The sequence below is a fragment of the Notechis scutatus genome, chromosome 6, assembly GCF_049901735.1.
Source record: "Notechis scutatus isolate UNSWTSFEM ecotype Mainland chromosome 6, rNotScu1.2, whole genome shotgun sequence".
Lineage (NCBI taxonomy): Eukaryota > Metazoa > Chordata > Lepidosauria > Squamata > Elapidae > Notechis > Notechis scutatus.
In genome coordinates, this window is record NC_142014.1 from 25226947 (window position 1) to 25240685 (window position 13739).

Here is a 13739-nt window from a genome sequence, read left to right on the forward strand (position 1 = left end):
CTCAGGGTGATGCAGCGAGGCTGACTAGGTCAAAAACAGGGCACGGGGACACAGCTCCCAGGGGGCCGACTAGGCCACGCCCGCCATAGCCACGCCCACCCAGGAACCAGGCAGAGAACCAGTTGTTAAATTATTTGAAGCCCACCCCTGGTTTGTTCTCATCCATGCTGCTATTTTAACTACTCCTGAAATACTGTAAACTTCTTTTGAGCTTCAGCTTTGAATTTGCTTGGCGATCAAAATCTGAAATGACATTCTTGGCATTTCTCGCTGTTGGCAAGAATTGTACTTAGCCTAATTAGATTCCCCCCTTCCCACAACCTATTTCGAGCATCTAGGGCAGATTAGAGGTGGTTTATTTTTAGCACGATTTTACATTGATCCTTTCTTAACTAATTTATGGTCTTCCTGGGCCACCCTGCTTATTTTTCTAATGGACTTTTGTTGGGCTTCTATTGTTTGCTTGACCTCTGCAGCCATGAAATGTCCAGACTCTCTGATATACCAGCATTGCCAGAAAGGCTGCACGAAACACTGTGAGAATGGGACCAGCTTGCAAGTCTGCACGGACTACCCCACCGAGGGCTGTTTCTGTCCACCTGGACAGGTTTTCCTGGATGGCACCTGTGTTCACGAAGACATCTGCTCCCAATGCATCAGCGAAGATGGAACTCGTCATCAGGTGAGGCTTTCATTCTGGACTCCCATCATTTACTGCGGAGAGGGCCCTTTTATGACTTGTGGACTTCAACTCCCAGAATTCCCCTGGCTGGCTCGGGAATTCTGGGAGTTGAAGGCCACAAGTCATAAAAGGGCCATCGTTCCCTACCCCCTTATCTACTGAGAAAATGAAAAGCCTTCAGAGAGAGAGGAACTTTCAGATTTCATAGGATCCGGTCCATATATCAGTGCCATCCACAGAGTATCAACTTCAGCAGATACAGGTAGTCCTCAACTTACAACAACCCATTTTTGTGATGGTTCGAAGTTACGACAGCACTGAAAAAAAGTGACATGACAGTTTCTTTGTTTTTAACATTACACCATGAGTCATGGTGGCGCAGTGGTTAGAATGCAGTACTGCAGGCTTCTTCTGCTGACTGCCAGCTGCCAGAAGTTTGGCAGTTTGAATCTCACCAGGCTCAAGATTGTGATGGCCTGGGGCGTGACACAAAGGCAACACAGTCAAATAAGCAAGAAGTGTCCATTTAATACCTCCAACTTTGCCCCCAATGTCCAGGTTACCTTCGGCTGGGGGGATAAACTCTCCCAAGAACAGTCTTTAAGTGGAGGAAATTCAGGCTGAAAACAAAGTACATACAAACTGTAAATAAAAATCCAAACAAACAAAGCTGCAGTAATTAACTTGACAGGGCAGGAGAAGGAATTGCAGACTTGAAAACCCAGCAAAACACACACAGTTGGGAAGATGCCAGGAGACCAGATAAGCCTCGATGATACAAGATAATTCATGATTTGCTCCCAACAGTTTGCTATGCGCAACTTCCCTTTTTAAACACTGTGTTCCCAGCTGCAGCTAATGAAGGGAATCAGGGCCCTTTCCTCCCCCAAAAGCCATGTAACCCACATTACTCCATTCTCCGTTCCTTCCTGTGTGCCCTAGGATGAAGAGGGGGTGGGCCTGGGTCTTCCTCTGAATGCCCTCTGCCTTGCTCTACCTCTCTACCTGCTCTGCCCAGCTGGACTTTGCCCTTCCCCAGTTTCTTCCACAGCCAACAGAGCCACACTCCCACTCCCTGTCAGCTGCTTGGCCTCCCCCTCCAAATCAGAGTCCAACAGGGACATGACACAGGTTGATTCAGCCTTCCATCCTCCTGAGGTGCATAAAATGAGGACCCAGATTGTTGGGGGCAATAGGCTGACTCTGTAAACCTCTTAGAGAGGGCTGTAAAGCATTGTGAAGCGGTATATAAGTCTAAGGGCTATTGCTATTTTGGATCGTTGCAGCATTCCACATGGTCACTTGATCAAAATTCAGAGGCCAGTGGCCACTGGCACGTATTTATGACGGTCGCAGTATCCTGAGGTCACATGATCCCCTTTTGCTACCTTCTGTCAAGCAAAGTCAATAGTGAAGCCGGACTCACTTAACAATCGTGTTACCAACTTAACAACTGCAGTGATTCACTTAACAACTGTGGCAAAAAAGGCAGTAAAATGGTACAAAACTCACTTTTCAACCATCTTGCTCAGCAACAGAAATGTTGAGCTCAGTTGTGGTCGTAAGCCGAGGCCTACCTATACTCCAGCTGTTTATTATTTATACAGTATTACTTTGCTACTGTTATTATTATATTTGCTATCTTTTTTTTTCCATTCCAGAATAGCTCCACAGAGAAATAAGCTATTTTTAAATTTTTTAACCAATAAATAAACAAATAAATGGCAGGAATCTTATCCTTATTTTGTTGGGCCTTGTCATGCCCCTGTTGGAGTCTGACTCTGAGGGAGAGGAGGAACAGCTGACAGGGAATGGAAGTGTGGCTCTGGAGGTTGTGGAGGAAACTGGGGAAGGGCACAGGCCAGCTGGGCATTCAGAGGAAGACCCAGGCCCATCCCCTCTTCATCCTAGGGCACGCAGGGAGGAGTGGATAAGGGAGAAATGTGAGTGGTATGGTCTATGGGGGAGGAAGGGGCTCTGATCCCCTTCATGGGCTGCAGCTGTGAGGACTGTTTAAAAAGACAAACTGCGCATGGCCCAGTGCTGGTAGCAAAGCATGCATTATTCTTGTTGGAGCTTATCTGTGTTTTGGCTTCCTCCCAACTGTGGTTGCTCCATTATCTGGTAGAAGTCTGCAATTAATCATCCTTGCCTGCTGTGGTAATTCCTTCAGTGTGGTTTGTGTTGGGTTTTTTATTTCGAATTAACTTTACTTTGGGTGCGGACTGCATTTACTCCCTCCGTAAACTGTTTTCTTTAAGAGTTTGATATCCAGCCGAGGATAATTGGACATTGGGGCCAAGATGGAGGCATTAAAGGAACTATTTTTGTGCCTTAGTTATTTTTGTGTCATGCCCCCGGTCATCACAGGCCTTTTCTCCCTGACCATCACTACATAATTTTCCACATAGTTTTTCAAAATGCCATATAAAGAAATAAATATTATGTCACGGGGATATAATTTTCAAAATGGAACCTGAGGCAAAAAATATCCTAGGTGTCCCTCAGAAATGAAAATCTCAGCTTTTGCTTTGTGAGCAGGGGTAGCCTTAGGCTATTTAATATTTTCCTCTCATTTTATTTCCATCTGTGGAACACCTTTGGTGTCCATTGCTCTCTGGAGTTATTTATTGCTTTTTATCAGCCTCTCCAAGGAGTTACAGTTATGTAGTTCCATGTCTGTTTACCATCAGCCTATATTCTTAGGAAAGGATATGCTCATGGAAGAATCTGGAACGTTTTTAGTGAAAAATAGGCTGGTGTGCCTTTGTTGTAAAATGCATGACCAAGGAAATAATGCGAAACACTATATGTCCTGAAATTTTCCAAAGTCTGGCTTTACTTGTCTTATTGAGTTAATATTTGGTATGCTTTATTTAATGACACGTTTCTCTTTCTTCCAGTATTTTCAGGAGCGTGCTGGTGCAATTGGGGGAAAGAGCGAGGCCCCGAAATTATTTGTACCTCGGGTCAAAGGCGGTAGCTTTCGTTTGCATCCAAACCAATTAGAAAGACTCATGTATCCTTCTCTTTTTTTTTCCCCAACAGCCCTTGGAAACATGGATTCCTTCCACTGAACCCTGTAAAGTCTGCATGTGCCTGGAGAATAGGACAGTTAGTTGTGCAGCTCAGCCTTGTACGACAGCCAAACGTAAGCCCAAATGTCTTTTCAAAAGGCCTCGAAACAGCAGTGGGATCCTACCCGTTTCACTACCGGTTCAGTGATCACACACGCACACCAGCTGAGGCCTGCAGTGCCAATCAGCTGAGAGGATAAAGAAGAGAAAAGCACATGGCTGGGTGGGAGGGCCAATCAGAGGTGGGATGCTACCACTTCAGCCCAGTTCTATTGAACTGGTAACTCTGAAGAGCAGCTGACACTGAACTGGTTCACTGTAATGACCTTCTGGTCGTCTGTTTGGCCCACCCGCCCGCCTGGGCTCTTGGCTGTCCTTTATTTCCTGCTTTCTCAACCTCAGCTGCTTTGCGCAGCACAGCTGAGGTTGAAAAAGCAGGAAAGAAGAGGCTTTTCAAATGCTGCACACCAGCGTGCAGCGCTTGTCAGCTGTCCGGGTGGCACAGCTGATGTTTTTTTTACAAGTGTTGTACACGCAGCAAAATGCACTCTCACTGAACTGGTAGTAACACTCGTTGAATCCCACTCCTGGGGCCGATCCTGCACTTTTCTTTTCTTTCTCCACTCAGCTGGTTGTCTTAAGCTTTTTTCCCCTCCTCTCAGCTGATGTTGGAGGCATTTTTTTACTACCGGTTCAGATGAACCAGTCCGAACTGGTAGCATACCACCACTGCCTTGAAGGATCTTCAAACAAGGCTGCATTGCGTGCAATTGAACAACCTGCCACAGCCATCTTGCCACGGGGCAACTTGCCACAGGATGGCTCAATGTGATAAGCATCATCTGCCACATTCTCTTCGACATGATGTCCCTTGACGAAAACAAGGGACATCATGTCAAAGAAACCATGGCGGAGAACATGGATCAGATTTGAGTCATCCCACGTGGATTGTCCTGCGACTAGATGGCCGTGGCAAGATGGCTGCGGCAAGATCAGAATACAGAATAACAGAGTTGGAAGGGACCTTGTAGGTCATCTAGTCCAACCCCCCGCCCAAGCAGGAGACCCTACACCATTTCTGACAGATGGCAGTCCAGTCTCTTCTTGAAAGCCTCAAGTGATGACACTCCCACAACTTCTGAAGGCAACTTCTGTTCCATAGGTTGATTGTTCTCACTGTCAGAAAAGTTATCTTTATTTCCAGGTTAAATCTCTCCTTGGTCAGTTTCCATCCATTATTCCTTGTCTCGCCTTCAGGTTCTTTGGAAAATAGCTTGACCCCTTCCTCTCTGTGGCAGCCCCTCAAATATTGGAAGACTGCTATCATGTCTCCCTTGCTCCTTCTCTTCACTCGACTAGCCATGTCTAGTTCCTGTAACCGTTCTTCATATGTTTAGCCTCCAGTCCCCTAATCATCCTGGTTGCTCTTCTCTGCACTCTTTCTAGAGCATCGACATTTTTTTTATCGTGTGGTGACCAAAACTGGATGCAGCATTCTAGGTGGGATCTTACTAAGGCTTTATAGAATGGTGTTAGTACCACTCTATAAAGATCTCCACAGCAAGTCTTATGAAAGCTCTTTCCATTTTCAAAGGAGGGACGAAGATGTCCCACTTTCATCTGAAGGGTTATGCATTTCCTGTGTCTTTTTCAAAGTCCTGATTTGAGATCCATTTTTGAAGTGCCGATGTGAAACCCAGGCCCGATCTTTCAGGAAGCAAATCTCCCCATCTTTTCTCCCTTCTTCCAAACTGAGGCACCTATTCTGAACCCGTGAAATTCTTGTTGTTAGATGAGTTTCAGAGGGATGGAGTCAAGATCACATGACGTGTTAATACGGCCTTATACTGCACTGGTAAGCCAGACTTGGAATATTGCATCCAGTTTGGTCATCACGATACAAAAAGATGTTGAGACTCTAGAAAGAGTGGAGGGAAGAGCAACAAAGATAATAAAGGGACTGGAGGCTAAAGCATATGATGAACATTGCAGGAACTGAGTATGTCTACTGTAACAAAGAGAAGGACTAGGTGTGACATGATAGCAGTCTTCCAATGTTTGAGTGGCTTTCCCAGAGAAGAAGAGGGGCATTTAACCAAAAAAAAAAACCTGGGGGCAGGACAAGAATGCAATGAATAGAAACTTAACAAAGAGAGAGCAAACCCAGAACTAAGGGTAAATTTCCTGACAATGAGAACAATTAACCTGTTGAAGTGCTTGCCTTCAGAGGTTGTGGGTGCTCCATCACTAGAGGTTTTCAAAAAGAGACAGGAAGGCCATTTGTCCAGAATATTATAGGGTCTACTGCATGAGCGGGATGGGTTGGACTAAAAGAGCTCCATGGCCCCTTCCAACTGTTGTTATTCTGTAATTCTGGATCTTCAGTGGGAATTCGCCAAACACATGTACTCTATTGTTCTGCTTGCTTGAATCTTACAAGTTGGCTTATCCTGGTTGAATATTGATGCTTATATTTCTCTCTCTCTCTCTCTCTCTCTCTCTCTCTCTCTCTCTCTCTCTCTCTCTCTCTCTCTCTCTCTTTCTCTCTCAGCCATTGACTGTGGTCCCTGTGAGATTCCAAGACTCCAGAGGAGTTCCAATCAGTGCTGTCCAGTCTTTGAATGTGGTAGGTCCCTGAGAGTCATTGCCACGTTGCAGTACCAATAGTCCTCAACTTACAACCATAATTGAGCCCGCAATTTCTGTGGAAAAGCCATCCATCCATCCATCACATCCATCTCATCCATCCATCTACATCCATCCATTATCTATCTATCTATCTGTCTGTCTATCTGTCTATCTATCTATCTATCTATCTATCTATCATCCATATCTCCATCCATCCATCTATCCATCTATCCATCCTATCTATCTATCCATCCATCCTATCTATATCTATCTATCCATCCATCCTATCCATCCATCCATCTATCTATCCATCTATCCATCTATATCTATCTGTCCGTCCATCCATCCATCCATCCATCTACATCCATCTATCTATCTATCTATCTATCTATCTATCTATCTATCTATCTATCCATCCATCCATCTATCCATCCATCTATCCATACATATCTATCTGTCCCTCCGTCCATCCATCCATCCATCTACATCTATCTATCTATCTATCTATCTATCTATCTATCTATCCATGCATATCTATCTGTCCCTCCGTCTCATCCATCCATCCATCCATCCATCTACATCTATCCATCCATCCATCTCATCATCTATCTATCTATCTATCCATCCATCCTATCTATCATCCATCTTTCCATTCTATCTTCTATCATCCATCATCATCATCATCTATCTATCTATCTATCTATCTATCTATCTATCTATCTATCTATATCTATCTATATCTGTCCATCCATCCATCCATCCAGTGTACCACCCATCTCACCAAAGGCAGCTTAAGAATTGATGGTCTTAAGCCATCTCTTCACAACAGGCAACAGGCCTTTTGGCTCCTTAATGCTCTGAATGGATCCTGCTCTGTGGTTTGTTGCAAATAATATTTTCCCTTGTTTGTTTGTTTTTCTGTGCCTAGTCTGCGATCTGATCTCTTGTAAATTGCCCCCCATACCTCACTGCGAAGATGGTCTCCAACTGATCCAGACAAATCCTGGAGGATGTCGGCCGGATTATGCTTGCGGTAATATTCCTTTCAACCACCAAATGCTGGGTTGACTTCCTAATATTTCTCCTATTTGGCATCAGCTATAAGTTTTCTATTTTCATTTTCTTTCCCCATTTCCTATAACATGGGGGAGGGAAATCCTCTCCGGCTAACTATTTGGGTTTTCCGTTTTGATTGGCAGTCTGCAAACAGGAAGAATGCAAGCCACAACCCACCCTGATCTGCCCACCACACCGTAAACGGATTTTGGTGAAGACTCAGTGCTGCGATGAATTTCGTTGTGTTTGTAGCTGTAACAATTCAATGGTGACATGCCCACCAGGTTATCTCTCATCGTCTGTCACCAATGACTGTGGTTGTACATCTACTACATGCATTCCTGATAAGGTAAAAACCAAAACCAAACCATCAATCCAGTCCTTGCCATGGGACTTTTCCCGAATGCCATCACTCTGCTAAACAAATAATTCCCTCAACACTGTCCAACTATTTACAAAGGCTGTACTACTATCACTACTAATCTTCTCATCACTCCTATCACCCATCTCCTTCCACTTGTGACTGTATGACTGTAACTTCGTTGCTTGTATCCTTAAAATTTTTATTGACTGTTTCCTAGTATGATCTGACTGCTTATTTGTACCCTATGACTATTATTAAGTGTTGTACCTTATGATTCTTGACAAATGTATCTTTTCTTTTATGTTTTCTGAGAGCATTTGCACCAAGACAAGTTCCTTGTGTGTCTAATCACACTTGGCCAATAAAGAATTCATTCATTCATTCATTCATTCATTCATTCATAAAAGAATTCATAGTCCATATCTGTCAATCCCCCCAAACTTTTGGTTTTTAGTCAACTCTTTGTGAAGAGGAGGATTGTTGGCCAATAAGAGCTGCTTTGAGATCTTGCAAACTCTTGATGGGTGTCATCCGGGAGAGAATCTAGAGTCTTTGCCTTATTTATTGTGGTCTCTTTTTCAAATGATTTTGATTTTTCTATAATTCGGGGACTTTCTGGGCCCCAATTCTATATGCATTAGCTTCATGGTCTGCCCTGTGATTTTACTTTGTTTGGGATGGAATTATTTGACTTCCTTGCTCTTCAAGGCAATCGGAACATCAAGATTTATTCAAGTGTAGTCAAACTACTTTTCTCTCTAATATCATAACCCACTGCCTTTCTGGATCAGACCACCTTTTCAATGGTAGGATTCAAAAAAAATTACTACCGGTTCTGTGGGCGTGGCTTGGAGGGCATGGCAGGGGAAGGATATACTGCAAAATCCCCATTCCCTCCCCACCCCACTAACCTGCTTTCCAGCTCCGTTCTCCTGTTCAGGGCAACCAAAGAAGACCCATCTGATCAGCTGGGACTCAATGGGAGGAAGAGAATAGATGGGGGAGGGGCCAGTCAGAGGTGGGATTTGCCGGTTCTCCGAACTACTCAAAATTTCTGCTACCAGTTTCCCAAAACTGGTCAGAACTTGCTGAAGACCACTTTTGTGCCTTTTCCTCAAAATGGAAGCCAGAACATTGTACAGGGAGCATATCATGGGGTATACTACCTCTGAATATGGAGGTTTTCTAAAGGCTGTGAACTTATCTGATAGTTTTGTAAGGCAAACTAGTGACAATGGTATAAGGACTTTGTTGTTTAAAGTCTTTAGGTTTAGGAGGAGTGTCAGAACCTGGAGGGTGGAGTCAAAAGAGGGATCAGCCTAGAATCCCTACGTAGCCACAAGAGAACTGAGTTCAACCCTCCTTGAGTGCCGTTGACCCTTATCTAATTCCAAGCAGGTGCCAGCTGTTAGTGGAGAAGATTTCTTTTAGCAATAAATCAGTTTAATTGGACCTGTCAATCTTTCATGCCTGATATTAGGAAAAGCCTTTTTAAAAATTTTTCCCAGAGGTGAGAAGTATTAAGCATATTTAAACTGAGCATATTTAAAGCCGTAGCCATCATTGCAAAATTTAACATAACAATCTGAAATAGAAAAGGGTTTCCTGCCTGAGCAGGGGATGGACTAGAAGACCTCCAAGGTCCCTTCCAATTCTGTTGTTCTATTCTATTCCATTCCATTCCATATTTTCTATTCTATTCTATTCTATTCTATTCTATTCTATTCTATTCTATTCTATTCTATTCTATTCTAATTCTAATTCTAATTCTAATTCTAATTCTATTCTATTCTATTCTATTCTATTCCATTCTATTCTATTCTATTCTATTCTATTCTATTCTATTCCATTCCATTCCATTCCATTCCATAGTTTCTATTCCATTCCATTCCATTCCATTCTATTCTAATTCTATTCCATTCTATCTTCTCTTCTCTTCTCTTCTCTTCTCTTCTCTTCTCTTCTCTTCTCTTCTCTTCTCTTCTCTTCTCTTCTCTTCTCTTCTCTTCCCTACCCTACCCTACCCTACCCTACCCTACCCTACTCTACTCTACTCTACTCTACTCTACTCTACTCTACTCTACTCTACTCTACTCTATCTAATTCTCCACTCTACTCTATCTAATTCTTATTATTCTAATTCTATTCTAATTCAAGGATGGTTGAAGCCAAGCATGCCACAAGATGTCTAGGAAATGAACTGAAACTATTTCTCCTTATTGGCAGGTGTGCGTCCACCGCAACATTGTCTACCCTCTTGGCATGACCTGGGAAGAAGAGTGTAGGGAGTGTTCTTGCACCAACATGAAAGATGCAGTTACAGGACTCCAAATTACAGAATGTCTCGAGAAAAGATGCAGTATGTCCTGCCCAGCGGTACGTAAAGTTCTCAAATATTGTTTAGAATAGAATAAAATTTTTTTTTTTATCTAGTTGGATTCTTCCAGGGGGAAGAATCAAGGGGGAAACACAAGGACAACCTTGGCTGGTCTTCAAAGAATGGTTTAGTCCTTGAAGACCAGCAAATCCTAGGGAAAAGAATACTGGCAGTCCTTGACTTACAACCACAATTGAGCCCAAATTTCATATTGATAAGTGAGACTTTTGTTAAATGAGTTTTGCCCCATTTTATGACCTTTCCTGCCACCGTTGTTAAGTGAATCACTGCAGTAGTTAAATTAGTAACACGGTTGTTAAAGGAATCTGTCTTCCCCGTTGACTTTGCTTGTCCGAAGGTCTCAAAAGGGGATCTCGTGATCCCCAGCATCCGTCATAAATACGAGTCATTTGCCAAGTGACTGAATTTTGATAATGTGATCCTGGGGATGTGGCAATGGTGATGTGAAAAACGGTCCTAAGTCACTTTTTTCAGCGCCGTTGTAACTTCGATTGGTCACTAAACGAACTGTTGTAAGTTGAGGACTACCTGTACTGTACTGTAGTTGCTACGAAGTCATAGCCATGAAGTTAGCTCCTAGGAGACTTAACTTTTACTTACCTCATGTCTCCTCTTCTAATCGAGTTCTGCCTTAAACAAGCAGTATTTTTTCTTCATTTAAATAAAAAAGAAATGAAATCAGTTTATTGCAGCCTGAAGGCCAGACAGCAATAGCGCTTAGACTTATATATCGCTTGACAGTGCTTTTACAGCCCTCTCTAAGAGGTTTACAGACTCAGCCTATTGCCCCCAATAATCTGGGTCCTCATTTTACTGACCTTGGAAGGACGGAAGGCTGAGTCAACCTTGAGCTGGTGAAGATCAAACTCCAGGCTGTGGGCAGAGTTAGCCTGCAATACTGCATTCTAACCACTGTGCCACCAGGAAGAAAAATAAGAAAGGAATAAGGGAGGGAGGGAAAGAAGGAAGGAAGGAAGGAAGGAAGGAAGGAAGGAAGGAAGGAAGGAAGGAAGGAAGGAAGGAAGGAAGGAAGGAAGGAAGGAAGGAAGGGCAATAGCAGAGTTATATACCAGTTCACAGTGCTTTACAGGCCTCTCTAAGTGATTTACAGAGTCAGCCTCTTGCCCCCAACAATCTGGGTCCTCATTTTACCAACTTCGGATGAATGGGAGGATGAGTCAACCTTGAGCCGGTCAGGATTGAACTGCTAGTAGTGAGCAGAGTTAGCCTGCAATACTGCATTCTAACCACTGGACCACCGCATATACAATAAAATATCTAACATATATACAGACAGACAGACACATACAGTAAGTATAATAGGACCCAAAAATAATTAAGAACGTTTTACATATAGTAAAAGAAAATGGAATCACAAGAATATTTATAAGAAGCGATAAGTAAATGAGCATCCAGATTTAATTAATTGCGAGGCACATGGTCCAGATGGGTAGGACAGAACTGATTGACTTGGGAAGATATTTTTGACTCCTTGTCGAAAAATAGTAGCTTTCAGTTTGGAAAAATAATAGTCCAGAGAGATTTCACTGGTATGGACTCTCTTCACCCTGTGAGAAATCTTTCTCTACAAGATGGAGTTTAAGGAATAATGAAACACTTGCGTGAATAAAACGGTTAAGAAGTGTTACCTCAGGTGCTGAGGTAGCTTCACTTCATTTTCTAGACGCTTCTAAGAAGTGAAGATACAGGAGATGGCGACACCCAAAATAAAGTGTTTTAATAAGGTGACCAACCATCCTCCTTTAAGGAGGACAGTCCTTCTTTTGTAAGTTCTGTCCTCTCTCGAAAAGTGTCCTCCTATATGTCCTCCTTTTTGATATTTGAAGACTAATCTGTAAATCTCCGTATTTGATCGATGCAGATCCGATCCATTGTGACGTATTTGTATTTGACATGATGATGCGTCAAGGATTGGTACAGTGCACCCATAGTTTGGAATTTTGTTCCGGTGAGCTGGGATTTAAATTCAGTTGGAACACCATGTAAATACAGACTGAACAGATGTCAGACTTCAATGGTGGGAAACAGAAAGCTAAGATTTCATTGATTTGCATTATCCTAAAAATATCACCTTTTATCAATGAACACTTTTTTAAAAAGTTTTTTAGCTCTAGAAAGGTGATGAAATCCTGCTAAAGTAGATTTCTCGTAGATTCTGTCTTTAAACTGGTGATGTTCCTCAGTTCTGGGAGTGGTTCCTATTTGATAATGTGGGTAGTCTTGGACTTACGACCACAACTCAGCCCAAGATTTATGTTGCTAAGGGAGAAACTTGTTAAGTGAGCTGTGCCCCATTTTAGGATTTTCCTTGCCACATTTGTTAAGGGAATTGCTGCAGCTGTTCAATTACTAAGACGGTCATTAAGTGAATCTGGCTTCCTGATTGACTTTGCTTGTCAGAAGGTTGCAAAAGGGGGACCCCGGGACATTGCAACCATCATAAATGTGAGTCAATTGTCAAGCATCCAAATGTAAATCATATGACCGTGAGGATGCTGCAGTGGTCGTAAGTGTAAACAATGGGTATGTTGGGTTTTTTTTCCGGTTTTTTTCAAACGGTCACAAAATGAACTGTTGTAAATCAAGGACTCCTATTGCAGGGGTGGACTTAAATTTTTTTAGCAATGGGTTCTCTGCCCAGTTGCTGGGTGGGCGTGGCCATGGTAGGCGTGGCCTAGTCAGCCTCCTGAACCATGGCTGGAGGGGGGCACGTTTTTGCCCTCCACGGGTTCCGGAGGCTTTCCTTGAGCCTCCAGGAGGACAAAAATGGCCTCCCCCGGGCTCCGGAGGCTTTCTGGAAGCTGGAAATGGGCCCATTTCTGGCCTTCCCAAACTTCCAGGAGGCCCATTTTCCACCCTCCCTGAGCCTCTGCACACGCCCTGCACTTACCTGCATCCAAAATTGGCCATGTGGGGACTCCTGGGAGGGGTGGGCGGGGCCAGCTAGGAGTGGGATTTGGGGGTTCTCCAAACTGCACAGATTCTTAGCTAGGGGCTCTCCCGAACCCCTGCAAACCCCCAGCAGTCCATCTCTTGCTCCTATGTATATACATGCCAGCAGCAGAAATCCTGAATGTGGGAAATTTTCTTCCATAGTTCCTTCTTCTTCCTAGCTTAAATATTTTTCCATGGTTTAATTCCCCATTTCAGACCAAACTGTAGAAAAAGAACTAGACCTGCTTATTTTATCAGCTTTGTCACAAAATACTGCTATACAAAAGGCTATTGGTGAGGTTATAAAATATATTAATAGCTTGACTGAAAATAATTTAAAAAAAAACCAATTTTAGTTTGGCTTCTGTCGTATTCAAGGCCAATTGCCAGTTACAATTGTATGTGTGTATGTGTGTCAGAGAGAGAAAGAGAGAGAGAAAACGAGAGAAAAGATGCAGCAGGTAGTTTAAAAAAAAATGTTCATTTGCACTATTTTTTTTATTTTTGCTTAGGAGGGAATTTTGGATACACTGCCCCAACCAAATGTAATAGCTTTTTAATAGGAATTGATACCTAAAA

At 43.0% G+C, this 13739-nt stretch overlaps 1 protein-coding gene across 1 annotated transcript in view; it reads left to right on the plus strand.

Annotated features, from left to right (window-relative positions):
- VWF (von Willebrand factor) overlaps window positions 1-13739 on the plus strand; it is a 176714-nt gene that overhangs the window by 128969 nt on the left and 34006 nt on the right. Inside the window, exons 38-43 of the mRNA XM_026679287.2 lie at window positions 477-682; window positions 3731-3833; window positions 6311-6385; window positions 7316-7420; window positions 7587-7792; window positions 10034-10183. Coding sequence (XP_026535072.2) covers window positions 477-682; window positions 3731-3833; window positions 6311-6385; window positions 7316-7420; window positions 7587-7792; window positions 10034-10183 — 845 coding nt within the window. The remainder of the gene's footprint in view (window positions 1-476; window positions 683-3730; window positions 3834-6310; window positions 6386-7315; window positions 7421-7586; window positions 7793-10033; window positions 10184-13739) is intronic.